The 14,471-nt window shown below is 47.1% G+C and overlaps 1 protein-coding gene across 1 annotated transcript in view; it reads right to left on the reverse strand.

The window, feature by feature from the left end:
* LOC107113906 (adenylate cyclase type 5-like) overlaps positions 1–14,471 on the reverse strand; it is a 368,311-nt gene that overhangs the window by 6,742 nt on the left and 347,098 nt on the right. Inside the window, exons 12-13 of the mRNA XM_015415309.1 lie at positions 11,747–11,834; positions 10,969–11,048 (exon numbers count right to left, since the gene is read on the reverse strand). Of these exons, the coding sequence (XP_015270795.1) occupies positions 10,969–11,048; positions 11,747–11,834 (168 nt within the window). The remainder of the gene's footprint in view (positions 1–10,968; positions 11,049–11,746; positions 11,835–14,471) is intronic.

A 14,471-nucleotide genomic window follows, 5' to 3' on the forward strand; every position in this document is an offset into this window, starting at 1 on the left:
TCTGTTCGGTGATAATGCCACACACTTGTCAAGGGCAAATTCCATTGCTATATCTTCGCTGAGTATTTGAACTGTATTAGGTAAAGACTCAATCTCTGGTGATGACTTTACATACATTTTCAAGTCATCCATATACTCTAAGTGTGAAATCTTTGGCCCTGTTTTTGAAAGCTGGTATTCTAGGCCTGTGCTGTTGAGAATGTTGTGAGTGGTATTAGGGGCAATGACATTGAGTAGAGGTGACAGTGAGTCTCCTTGGAAAATTCCCCATTTGATAGTAACTGTTCCAGTTTCTTCTCCATTCACTATCAACTTGGTGTTCCATTTACTTGTAGCATTTTTGCTAATTGTTATATGCCAGGAGGAAGAATAAGATTTGATTTCCCAAAAAAGGTAAAATTGCAGAAAATTTTAAAAATAAGTTTTCATTTTCTGGAAAGTTCTTATTTTAACAAGAAAGATCAATGGAGAAATTGTACTGCATGAGTTTCAACCTCTAAGAACACAAACAGGACAGTCCCAGCATGCTTAGCATGTTTAACTTTCAGCAAAGAAGACACATTTTGTTCCAAGTCTGGCTCGCTCTATTTTATATTTTGTAAGCTATGATAGAAGGAAGGAATTATCTATATTAAGAAAAATGGTGGAAAGTATATTAAGCCATTAAGCCCTGTTCTATTTTTCCAACCACCTAACATAGCAAGAACAAGGTATTAGCTCAAATGAGTGTAAAGGGAGATAAATTACATTCAGCTTTAACTTTTACACATTGTCATCTCCAAGAAGCAGATTCTCAGCAACTATTGCTGAGAACCAGAAGGTAAGAAAAGGCTTTTCCCCCGTTGGCCATCCATAAAGTCTGCGTCCCAGCTCCCCTTTCTGAATTGTGATCTATGCCCTTTCTTTGATTGAGGGATATCAGTTTCTATACAACTATGAACTTTATCAGAACTATATGAGTTTTTCTAGCTACTGAAAGTCTTATTCACAAATTTAGAAAGGACAAAAAGTTCACCTAGTACCATGCAAGATTACACTATCACTTGTTTTCTGTCTCTCCCTCTTTCCTGGGGCTGATTTAAAGATAACTGTTCATAATCCACTTGCTGCAATGTCAAATGATGACATGAATGCATAAAGAGCCAGTCTGGTGTAATGGTTAGGAGTGTGGACTCTAATCTGGGAGAACCAGGTTTGATTCCCCATACTGCCACATGCAGCGGCTGGTGTAACCTTGGGTCAGTTACAAGTTCTTTTGGAGCTGTTCTCTCACAAGCAGTTCTCGAAAGAGCACTCTCAGCCCCACCTACCTCACAGGCAATGCTCCCTCTAAGCTGTGGAGTCTTGTGAGCAGAAATTCTACTTTGTGAGCTACTGGCATTAAAGTTGTGAGCAAGCAATTTGGCTACTGTATATACTGGAGCCATCCCTTCCTGAGCTAAGAAAAAAATGTGTGAGCTGGAGGCTAAAAAACTGTGAGCTAGCTCACACTAACTCAGCTTAGAGGAAACACTGCTCACAGGGTGTCTGTTGTGGGGAGGAGAAGGGAAAGGAGATTGTAAAACGCTCTGAGACTCCTTCAGGTAGTGAAGGGCAGGGTGTAAATCCAATCTCTCCTTCTTTTAAAGCAGCTATCAAGGATTGAACATTGCAAGCAAGACTTTTAAATGTACAATAGATCTGCGCACATAGTGGAAATGAACCTTCTGGCCATGCTCTTTCCAACCAAAAGCTCTGGTATCACCTATGTGTATTTACCTCACATAAGTACAGCACCTGCAAGCTGTATATCTGTAAACTCCATCCCTATAATCAAGAACACTCCATTCCCATCACAGAGGTGAAGCCTGTGCCTGTAGGTGTCATTCTTAGGGCTGCCAGCACTGCCTTGGCAAATGGCAGGAGGTTTTGAGGGTAATGCCTGTGGAGGGTAGAGTTTGGGGTGGATGTAACATGATTTCCTGGTGATGGCTGTAGGCATCCCCCATTTTCTATGGTAAAGACCGCTGAAATATAGGGACATTCCTAGTGTTACTATGGAGGCAATTTTTTCTCCTGCTCCTGTTTCTCAAAGGTGTGGGATTGGGGTGGCTGAGAGGTGATAGCATAACCATTTTCAAGTACTTGAAGGGTTGTCATATAGAATTGTTTTCTGTTGCCCTAGAAGGCTGGACCAGAACCAGCGGGCTGAAATTAAATCAGAAGAGTTTTTGGCTAAACAGTAGGAAGAACTTCCTGACACTTAGAGTGGTTCTTCAGTGGAACAGGCTTCCTTGGGAGGTGGTAGACTCTCTTTCTTTGGAGGTTTTCAAACAGAGGCTAGATGGCCATCTGTCAGTAATGCTGATTCTGTGAACTTAGGCAGACCTTGAGAGGGAGGGCAGGAAGGGTTGCATCAGTGCTTAGTTCTTGTATCCCTTTCTTACACACCCAGGGAAATGCTGATCGCCACTTTGGGGTCAGGGAGCAATTTTTCTCCAGGCCAGTTTGGCTGAAGATCCCCATGGTTTTTTTGTCATCTTCTGGGTGTGGAACAGCAGTCACTGGGGATGTGGGGGGAAGTATTTGTGAATTTTCTGTATTTTGCGGGGAGTTGGACTAGATGACCCTGAAGGTCCCTTCCAACTCTATTTTTCTATGATTGTAAGGCAAAAACAAGGTGGTCCTATGGAAACATTTTTTAAAAACAAACAACCTTTAAGAGCCCATTTTGTCAGATGCAATAAATTCATGGCCAATGTTATCTGGACTAAATGCCTGCCCAGGCCCCAATATGGTGGTAACCCTAAGCAAGAACACAACCTGTCCATTGAGAGCCTAGTAACATTTTAGTAACATCGCAACCCATGACAGATATGTTTTTGTTCAGGCTGACTCGTGTTGCTACAGGCTTCAGAAGTCATGACCAAGTTAAGATCAGCGCATCCATTCTTTTAGCACATCACCCCAAGTACTATGTTTACAGTGGCACACCAAAATCCAGTCAGATAAATTCCACATATCATAGCACAAAGCCCCTCTGTATGATGGTTGCCACTAGCTTAAATGGTTTTGTACCCCCCCCTCAAAAAAAAAGCTTGGGTTTTTACTGGATGAGAGTTTTTCCTTTCTTCTTACATTCCAGGTAAGTACAGAACAAAGTTGGAGGGCAGAAAACCCTGAATAATCACATATCCTAACATTAATTCAACACCTTTTTATTTCAACACAATCATCTCTCCAATGCCAAAGGCATTGGAAGAACAGTGACAAATGATGTGCAATGATAACTGAAGAAGCTCCTGAGTCAGATCTGAGGAGAGACAATAAGTTCTGTGGAAAAACATGTCTGTCCAAACTAATAAGCCCAGGGCTTGTTCTGATTATTGACTGTGAAAGAGTGAGCTTATGGAGTCTGTATGCTTTAAATAGCATATTTGCCATCATTGGTATACCTGAGGGCATGTTCCAGGATTGCCTCAGCTCTGGTGTTCTCTGTGAACAGATAATATTTTTTTACTATGGCTCTCATCCTCTTGAACTCTAAGTTCTCTGGAACAGCTGTTTATTTCTTTGTGCATTTTTACCCGACGTTTCTTCCTCCCAGTGGGGACCTAAAGGGGTTTTCAAAAGCTTGATTTAAATAAATAAATAAACAGATAACAAAGAAGACAATACAGTTAGGGTTTCCAGCCTCCTGGCGGGGCCTGGGGATCTTCCGCTTTTACAACTGATCTCCAGCTGACAGAGAGCAGCCACCCTTGAGAAAATGGCTGCTTTGAAGGGTAGGCTCTATGGCATTGTACTATGCTGAGGCCCCTCCCCTCCTCAAACCCCACCCTCTCCTGGCTCCACCCCCAGAGTCTCCAGGTATTTTCCAACCCAGACCTGGCAACCCTAAATACAGTACATCCTGGACTGGTCATGGATCTGCTGGGCTGACTCACTCAACACAACAGACTAAGTGCCAAGAGACCAGAGTCTTTTGGTACTTGCCCTTCAACTCACACAAAAAGGCTTGTGGCCTTGACACCCAGGCCTACGTAGTTGCAAACAGGAAGGGAAACAGAAACTCAGCTCAGGTTTTACTGGCTGACAGATATGTTCCCAAGATTCACGTCCCTTACTTCATATGTTTTGTCTTAACAATAACATTGAACTTTGTAAAGGTTGGGCTATTTTGGGGCAGGAACGCACAAGAACGGAGTTCTGGCTGGCTTCAGAGTTGGCCATGCCCACTACAGCCAAAACCTCTGCATGCGTGGATTTGGTCTATCGGACATATCCAGAATGCCTGGGAAGATTGTGGCGAGATTCTCTAAAAGATCAACAAGAGACGTGGTGCTCAAGGCCACAAATGGAACTACCTTAAAAATCAAAGACAAAGAAATCAGAGTCTTAAAAGACATTCCATTTGAAATAAGAAAGAGGAGGGTTCAATACAAAAATTTAACTGGCTTCTTGCAGAAAAATTCCATACCCTACAGATGGATAATACCCGAAGGACTGGACTTCAACTACAAAGATAAAAAAGAAAAGATAGACTCTGTTTTAAAAGCGAAGATGTTCTTGGAACAGCAACAAAAAAGATACAGCAGAGGAACAAAATATCGTAGAAAAAAACAGCACACATGGGACGGGAGATTCGGAATCAACAGCGAGTAGTAACCCAGAAGAAGGCTCTGAATCAGAATTAGGGGCAGTAGCCCCAAAAGTCAAATGGAAATATGAAAAGAAGAAAGATAAAGGGAAGAAACAGACTTAGTAGAATTCTATAAGCCTAAAAGTCTTATTGTTTGTATTTACTTGATTCAATTTCATATTTACCAGTCTGTAATAGAAGCAGTAGAAATTAGCTATATTTCCCAAAACTATTTTTTATAGAGAGAGCTTTAGCTAAATATGCATTTAATCATTATATATGATCATTGTATTGCTTATTTTAGGTTAGAATTAGTGTTGTAGTGTTTTTATAGACCGATTTCCCACAGCCGCTGCTCTGCGCTCGATCCTCTCTTTGCCCCGATGGTATGTGTCAATTTCGCACTCGAAGCCGCGCAGCTGCATTTTGACCCACGGTTTCACCCAATTTCTTTGGCTCCTTTCAGGTTTTGGATCACTGTAAGGCGTCTCTGGCTTTTCAACCTCTCACTCAGCTCTGAAGCACGTCAAGAACGGGGTTCTTATTGATGGATATAATTTAGACATTTATCATACCCTGGACCTTAGAAAAGTGTCAGACCTATTTTTTAATTTTTGAAAACCTAATGCCGGGGTTGTTTGTTTTTAAATCAATGGGTAATCATTTTTTTAGAATTGTATAACTGAAATGTCAAATGCATTGAATCAAACATGTCATGTAAAAGCATGAGAACAATTTTGTGATAAGAATTTCCCCTTACACTGTTCAAGAATGTGCACTAGGATATGAAATATTAGGCCAGGCAGAGAGTTGAGGAAGCAGCAGCAATTTATGATGGGAGAGTTTCGTAAGAACAGGTGGGTGGACTACTGATGGGTTTGGAAGGTTGGCATTTCACAAACTTAAGAACACTCTTCAGGCAGACTTCTCGCACAACTTGTGAATTCTGCCACTCTGGCACAACATCTGATTATTTACTTTCACACACACATTTGTTTTATAAAATGGACAGATAGGGAGGGAAGCCCTACACACTCATTCCTTTGGTTGATGTAAGGGCATGATTCAGCAGTGCTGTAGAAACAGGGCCGTGCATTCAATGGGATTAAGCACACTTGAAACTGTGTTGGATTCAGGGCCGGCTCGCCTGCTAGGCGAACTAGGCCTTTGCCTAGAGCGCAAGCCGGTTGTTGGGGCGCGGGAGAGAGGCGGGGCGGACGCTGGCAGCCTCTTGTCACCTGCAGCCCGGCCAGGGAAAGAAGGGCGGGGGAAGGGGGCCAAGGGGAGTGTGGCGAGGCAGGCAGGCAGGGAGCCAATCCCCGGGGCCGCTGCCGGCCCGCCGGCCCAATCAGCGCCCCCAAGCAGGAAATCCCGGCACTGCCGCCTGGCGAGGCACTCCTCCTCTGCAGGTAGCGGGCGAGGCGAGGGGGTGCGTGGTTGGGGGCGGGGGGGCAGGCAAGGCACACCTCCCCCATGGCTCCCCGCCGCTGCTCGTGGTGTTGGGGGGGAGGAGGACTGCCGGCCCGCCCGCCAGCCAGCCGGCCACCGCCTCCACGCGAGGTGCGGCTGGGCTGAGGTGGGGGGGGGGACTATGGGGGAAGAATGTTAGAAGTTGGGAAGAAGGCGAGCGCTTTGCCTTCCCGGTCTTTCCAAAGGATTTTTCATGCCGAACTGCTGGCTAATCCGCCTAAGTGAAATGGCCGTGAGCAATCCCAACTGTCAGCCTAGCCTAAGCCCACTACCTATCCCCGCGTCAATATGCCTTCATGGGCTCGGTCTCTTCCTGAGGCGCCTTCCTTCCTTCTTTAATCACGCGAGAAGAGTCTGCTGGGAGAGGCAGGGAGATGGTACGGCACGGCTGCTGCTGCTTCAGCGCTTTCGAGGGGCTTTAGAAGCGGTCAGGTGCCTCCCGGCCCCTGGACTTGGCCGAATGGCAACCCCCGGAAGTCGAGCTTTGAAGCTGTTCGGCAGCAAACCAAATGAGCGGGAGGACAGCCCGCCTGCCCGCCAGCGCCTCCGCGCTTCCTGCTCCCTGGCTCAGCTGGCGGCTGGTGGCCGGCGGGGCGCAGCTGGGCTGAGCTGAGCTGGGGGGGAGGCCGGCCGGCCGGCCTGCCCGCCAGCCAGCGCCTCTGCCCTTCCTGCTCCCTGGGTGACCCTCCTCCCAGCCTGCCCCCGGCAGAGAGGTCTCCAGGCCCCACCGGGTGGTTGGCATCTGCGCTCGCCTAGAGCGGACAACCTCGGGCCGGCCCTGGTTGGATTGTGGCTAATAACTTTTTCTCTTTCCATCTCTGGGGAGGTGGCATATACATTTTCTATATCATTTTTATTGCAAAGCTATTTGAACAGGATCAAATATTTACATAATGATTTGTTCCCCTAACTGAGGTCAGCCTTACCACTAAGCACCTCTTTGGAGCATATATTTCTAATCAGGAAAAACCAAAGGGTACACAGGAAGGCCAGACAGCACATGCTATGAGGAGGTGAGGAAGATTCAAGCCAAAAGACAAGGTATCCCAGCTCAGGGGTAAGGGGGCAGAACCATAAGTGGGTCAGTAACAAAAGCTGCACCAGTAAGTTCCAGATTGTGCCAGGGTCACTCGATTCTGTCCGTGTTCTTTCTCAGATTCTGTCCTGCTTCCATCTCCAACCTGCCGGGTTCTTACCTGGTTTCACCTTGCTGGTCTGACCCCGAAAACTAATATTTTTCAAATCAAAAAGATGGCACCATGAAGAATGGGGAAGGGGCGCTGAGGAGACTTAGCTTGTTGGAATGGCTATGGAAACTGAGGATGCAGGAGAGTGGCATAGCAAGAAATAAACCTTTCAGGGCAACCTTTAATATATATTTTTTTACACAGGTTGTTAGAATGCCTAGGACCATTCAACCACTCAAATTGTGCAGCAGGACAGAAAAAAACAAAACCAACTAAATAACCAGAGAAGGTATAATAGCGGCAGGGCTATTTTTGGGCAGGAACGCACAGGAACGGAGTTCCGGCTGGCTTCAGAGTTGGCCACGCCCACTACAGCCCAAACCTCTATGTGCATGGCTACAGAGAGAAGGCCTGGAGAGTGACCCCCCTGGCGACTCTGAGGCGGGCGGGCTAGGGCCTCCCTTGGAAGGATCGGGGAGACATTTAAATGCCCCCCAGTGCATTAAACTGCCTTCCCTTCAAGGGGGGGCTTGCCCAGGCTCCCTGCAGCTGCAGGGCACCCAGGCAAGCCAAGGGAAGGCATGGGGTGTGGCCTAATATGCTAATTAGTTTCTGCTGTTGGGTGTGGCCTGTTATGCTAATGAGTTCCTGCTGGGCTTTTTCTACAAAACCCCCCTGAATAGCGGTAATTCTTAATTACCACATTTTGCTAGGTTCAAGAACGCTGTCTTCCTTACTATCATGAATAGACCAAAGGATGTCCTCAAATTGCCCCTGAAAATGGTAGGATCAAGTGGGTCACCAACCTAGTGGTTATTTTTCTTCAGAATAAATTGCAGTACACCTTAAAACTACTTGGTAGTTTAGTTACTAAAATTTGTCACAATTTTATTTTTGGCAGGGTTTGGGGGGAGGTGGAGTGGGGTCTTTTAATAAGCAAATAGTTACAGGTGGCCCAGGCTAGACGAGTCTCATCAGATCTTGGAAGCTAAGCAGGGTCGGCCATGGTTAGTACTTGGATGGGAGACCAGAGGCAGGCTACCAAACTTGGAGGGCATGTAGAGAAGAGTCAGCTAGAGATCCCCTGTGAGTTTGGTGTCTCTAGCATGCCTGCGGGGGGAGCATCCTACCACATCATGAACTTCATGAACCAGTTCAGTTTGTAAGAAGCTTTTTCCATTTGTGATGGTCTGTGGTTTCGTTTGTGGATCCACCATGAACCACAAACTGAACCGAACTGCATCTTCCCAGTTTGTGCCCATTCTTATTCATCTCAGAAATCCAAAAGTTAAGTCAGAGAAGGTCATCAGAAGTCATCCTGCAATAACATACCTTTGGATACTGAAAGTAATTCACATTGTGTATGACACAGTCAAACTAGCAAAGCAACTGAAAGGTGAAATATTCTGAATGTGCTCGCGTATGTTCCTCAGGTGTTCCTGGTACAAGGAGGGCCGCTCCAAATATCTTGAGCCTATTGTAGAACTAAATCCTGATATGACAGAATCTGATTATATAAACTATTTGCTGTCAGATGAAAATCAGTCTACCTCTAAAGCTATTGCCAAATTCTGTACCGCCTACTGCTGTATTCGAAAAGCCCGCTAAATCACGTTTTAGTTCTAAGCTGATCTGCTGACCTATATTTTATGTAATATTTATGTGTTGTTACTTTTTAATGTATTTTTATATATCCTTTGCATTCATTCTAGCTATTTTATTGCTGCAGTCAGTATGTTTTTAAACGTCAGTGTGATTCTGTTGATTTACCGGCCGGATGCCGTAATAAACTATCTGTCTCATTCTGAATGTTCTGAATGTTCTGAATATTTGAGGAGTTGTTAGCCAAGGTAATAATTTTCTATTTATGATATTTTTTTACTTTGGAAAGAAAATGTAAGCAACCCTTTTCAAGCAAAGCTATGGTACATTGAAGTTTCTTATACTATTTGCCTTTTGACCTTTGAAATGTTGTGATGAGATTTTTGGAAACCACCCCCCCTTGCTTTCTCTGTAGCTTCACTTTGTAAGGCACAGTAGTGACCACCACCATTTTTTAAAAGAAGATAGGAGAGCTTTAGTTAATTACAGATGTCAGTGAGAAGGTACATTGAATAAGAGGCTCGGGTTCCCATTACCTTTTAGAGCATTCCTATTTTAACCAGGAGAGTGAGAAGTAACTTGACACCACTGCCTGACAGCCCTCTCCCTTGTCCTCCCCCCCCCCCGGAATCATACTGGTTGCCAGCCGCTAGATGTCCTGACCCGCTGGGAACGGTTCACCTTCTCTCGCTTAATTTCGCTTAATTTCCTCTCTCGCGCGCGGAGGGAGAGCTTGTACCTGAATAAAACTTGGTCTTAAAGGTGCCACTGGACTGTTTTGGATTGCTAGCTATGGGGGGGGGGGCGCAGATCTGCCCTCACAGAGGAGGGAGAGCTTGTACCTGAAGGCGGGCCGGGGGGGGGCTCTGCAACTTACCTGGTTGCTTCTTGCTCTTTGTTGCCTGACTGAGGGCTGCTGGGAGCAGGGGGTGGGGCTTGCTGCATGTGCCCGTCCCCTGGGCTCCTTACTGCCGGAGCTCCGCTCCTGTGTGCTCCCACAGGAAATGACCCCTGACTATTATCATCACAGTAATGACAGTGTCCTTAATAATAAAGTGGTTCCCTTATCATTCCAGTTATCCAGACTCCCTATATCCCTCCAGAGAGTACCCCCTAGACCCAGAAACTAAGGTATGAAAATTCCTCCAATCAGATCCGGGGCCCCTTTTACAGGCCTTTTTACAGCACCTAGTAATCCTGCTTCCTTGTTCAGCAGAACACATGCTGTGAATCCATGTTTCTTCTTGGGAGGCACAAACAGAAAGTGAGGGAATCCTTGAAAGTGACACTGATTAAGCAGTTAATTAAGGAAGGTTAATATTGCGGTATGCAAAAAAAGACCTTGAAGAGATGTAATAAAGGAAACGGCTTCCTCTTGACTGAATAACACAATTAAACCTTTGGAAATGATCACCTGTCACCTATTTCAAGCAACAGAAATACTGGTAGGGCATGGATTCTATCTTTCTGATTTGGCAATGAATACACTGCACAGCTGTATTGCACTGTATAGCCAATAACACAAAATGAGATTTATCAAGGGGGGGGGAAGTACCTGTGAAAATCCACCAGGACTTTGGGGGAAAGGAAAGTTGTACTTAAAGCAGCTGCCATGAAGACGTGAATGAATCAGCACTCAAGATTTCAGTGATGGGGAAAAACAGCTTGAACCAGTGCTGTTCTTCTCAGACACTGACCTCTAGAATGCAGGGGTCGGCAATTTATTTATTTATACTTTCAATTTGTACCCCGCTCACCCCCGAAGGGCTCTGAGCGGCTTACACGGTGCATGGTGCAGAGACCTATGCAGAAACCCTAACTATGGCCACAGTACGTCTGGTGTGGGGGAGCCCTACCAGGTACTCTCCTGGCTCCGATCGTTCATTTATCCAGTGAGTGGGCGACTTCTTCCAGTTCTCTCCGGTGTGTCTTCCGTGGCCTCCGCTGTTCTTTCGGCTCTCTGCTGACTCCTCTCGGGGGCTGTTGGTTATGGGCCCTGGTGCGCAGCCACGGTGGGCGTCACAACTTCCTTGTGGCTCCGGACGTCCTCCTGCTGGCCACGTCATCAGCTGCCGAGCCACCCGCCACCTTGGGATGTCACTGCCTCTCTTCATCTCCTCTGTGCTGATCACTGTCATGTCGCCGCCGCTTCTCGATTCCTCGCTCGGCTGGAGCCAAATTTCAAGGGATGGGTACCCCCCTGTCCTCCTACAGACAGGTACCCATTTACCTAATTGCCCCGAGGGGCTTTCGGACTGCTGGGTTGGCAGGAGACCCAAGCATCCAATCCAGTTCTCAGGGGCTTCCCATCTGCCCCAAGCATTGTTCCTGAGCCCAAGGACACACATCCTCATGTAATCTCCCATGCAATCCAAAATCTCTTCCCAAGCTTGAACAGCAACCGAGGGTTCTTCAGATGTGGCCCATCATGTCTCTCAGGTAAGCAGGACTGAGCAGATGAAAGGCATCCTCTCCCGCATGAACAGCAACAGCCTTGTGGTCCCAATCCAAATCATACCATTCCTTCCAGAGCTGCTATTTAAAGGAGGTTAAAGAGACCGTAGGTCTCATGGGTCTCTAACAATTTGTCTAGTTTGGCCTCAACTCAGCTGATAGAGTTACTAGTGCAATTCTTTTTCAATTAATAATACGGTTTTCATGAACACTAGCAATTGACCAACGATCGATTGTGTAAATGAACAAATCGCCCTACTGGTAGAGAGATACGAGAAAGACACACAAACCACAGAGAACATCCAGGATGAAGAGTTTATTAGACAACTGATGCAATACAGCTACCCTTGAAGACTGGCAGGGTAATTTAAACTGATATTAAAGCAAAACAACTTAAATTACTAGTACTTACCTTTACACAGGAGTAAATGACTGAAACAAACACCAGTGTGGTCAGGATCACAAAACTGGTCACGTAAAACCCCAGCATAAATATGGAGCTGAAATGAACAAATAAAAATAGTCATGTGGAATATAGAAGAAGAGGAGGAGGAGATTGGATTTATACCCCGCCCTTCACTACCCAGAGGAGTCTCAGAGTGGCTTACAAGCTCCTTTCCCTTCCCCTCCCCACAACAGATACCCTGTGAGGTAAAAGAAGAAGAAGAAGAGGAGATTGGATTTATACCCCGCCCTTCACTACCCAGAGGAGTCTCAGAGTGGCTTACAAGCTCCTTTCCCTTCCCCTCCCCACAACAGATACCCTGTGAGGTAAAAGAAGAAGAAGAAGAGGAGATTGGATTTATACCCCGCCCTTCACTACCCAGAGGAGTCTCAGAGTGGCTTACAAGCTCCTTTCCCTTCCCCTCCCCACAACAGGCACCCTGTGAGGTACGTGGGCCTGAGAGAGCTCTGAAAAAACCTGCTCTTTTTTCAAGAACAGCTGTTGTCAGAACTATGGCTTGCCCAAGTTCATCCAGCCAGGTGCAAGTGGAGGAGTGGTGATATGGGTCCTCCCAGATTAGAGCCCGCGCACTTAACCACTACACCAAACCGGCTCTACACATAAAATAATATACACACAACAAATATACATATAACATAGATACGTAACAAACTGTACAGTATATGCGCTGGCATGGGGTTGCCAGTTCTGCGTTGGGAAATTCCTGGGGGTTTGTGGGAGGAGCCTGTGGTGGGCGGGGTTTGGGGAGGGGCCTCAGCCGGGTATCATGCCATAGAGCCCATCCTCCACAGCAGCCATTTTCTCCATGGGAAATGATTCCTGTCATCTGGAGAGCAGTTGTAACTCCAAGAGATCTCCAGGCCCCACATGGAGGCTGATAACTCTACCCTGGCAGATGATACTGAAGTAGGGTTGCCAAGTCTAATCTCCTTACCGGCGGGGGAGCGTCGCCGGGCTCCGGGAGCTCTCCTCCGACGCACGCGCGCCACCAGAAATGTCCCGGAAGTGATGCGTGATGTCGATCACATTGGGGGCGTGGCCCCGATCGTCGGAGGGAAAACCATAGAGTTTTCCCTCCGACGATCGGGGCCACACCCCCAATGTGATTGACATGGTTGCGTCACCTCTGGTGACGCAGCCACGCTGTGCTTTAGGGGGCCGAGTTCCCCCCAGGGCCCGATTCCGCCGCGGCGGCGGAAATTGGGCCTCCAAAGCGGGGGTTTACCCACCCCCGCCCCCACTTGGCAGCCCTATACTGAAGACAAACTGATCACCAAAGCAGATCACAGTTCCCGTGTAAATTACCAGCGCAGCCAGTGATGAAGCACAGAAATTATATCTGGGATAGGCCATGCCGGCCTGCTGAAACGAGAGCCCTAGGAAATGAGCAACATTTTACGATTGGAGAGTGATTACAGTGGGTCAATCCTCAAGCCAGCGATAAGGAAAAACAATAACCCTGGATGGCAGCGCAGTGAATTTGAGATGGAAGCAACGGCAGCCAAGCACGATGCAATTAAGCTGTACAATGCATTATATTCAAAAACCCAGGACCAATTTACAAATGTTTTGAGGATTGCGTTCATTGTATCATGGAAGCAGCCCAATAACAACAGTTAGGAGGACATCATTAAAAGGCGAACCTTCAAACCAGCACTTAGTGTCTATTTGCACCATGAATTTATGCCACTTTCATAACCAGTTTAATTGCCCCGGCTTTCCCCAAAGAGCTGTAGGACCTGCAGAGTGTCTAGGACAGATTACTCAGCACCCTCACCATTTTTAGACACCCTCCCCCCATGGAACTATAGTTGGTAGATTTCCCTGAGGCAAGAAAATTACTCTGAAGCCAATTTAAATCTGTACCTTGCATATGTCCTTGGAGAATAAATGAACAAAGTCATTGACTGGGATATTCCGTGCCTAAAGCTTGCACTAGTAACACAGTAGTTGATTACTGGTGTCCTCTACATTTAATGCCACACCTGTGAACTCTTCCTTGGTATTTGATGTTTTTTGCCCTAAAGGAAGCTCATGGAACAATAGCTCATGTAGGGCAAAAGAATAAAATTCTGTCCCATTCGCCTTTAAATACCCCATTAAAACCCTTTTCTTACACACATTGCTGGCTTGCTATAGGAGTAGTAGGGACCTGTAGTAGAATCTATATATCTAATAGTGAACTGGCCCCCTCTGTGCGGATCCTTAAATCCGGACATCAGGGGCACTGGGGGGGGGAGAGGTTTGTGCACACGTGGGGCAGTCCCCACGTGTGCACAAAAATCCTAAATGGTGACAAAAATTTCGGGGGGATGTTTAAATCCCCCCAAAAGTGCCAGAGTGTTCCGTGCGCATGGAAGGGAAGCGGCGAGCGGCGAGCCGGGAGGGGGGGCAGAGCGGCGAGGGCCGATCGGCTTGCCGATTAGCCCTCGGTTCAGAGCCGGGGGTGGGAAGAGAGAGAGAGAGTGAGTGAGTCGCGAGGCCCAATGGCTCCACGCCGCGCGGGCCTCGCCTCGGAGCCGGTGGGGGGGGGAAGAGAGGAAGGGAGAGAGAGAGAGGAGAGAGAGAGAGAGAGATGGGGGAACAGCAGCTTCAGGCCGGGGGGTGGGACCAGCAGCGACGGCCCAGTGGCACGCCGCTCGGCCATCGCTTCAGGCCGGGGGGGGAACCA

Source organism: Gekko japonicus, unplaced genomic scaffold (assembly GCF_001447785.1).
Source record: "Gekko japonicus isolate JY-2015 unplaced genomic scaffold, Gekko_japonicus_V1.1 scaffold539, whole genome shotgun sequence".
Classification (NCBI taxonomy): domain Eukaryota; kingdom Metazoa; phylum Chordata; class Lepidosauria; order Squamata; family Gekkonidae; genus Gekko; species Gekko japonicus.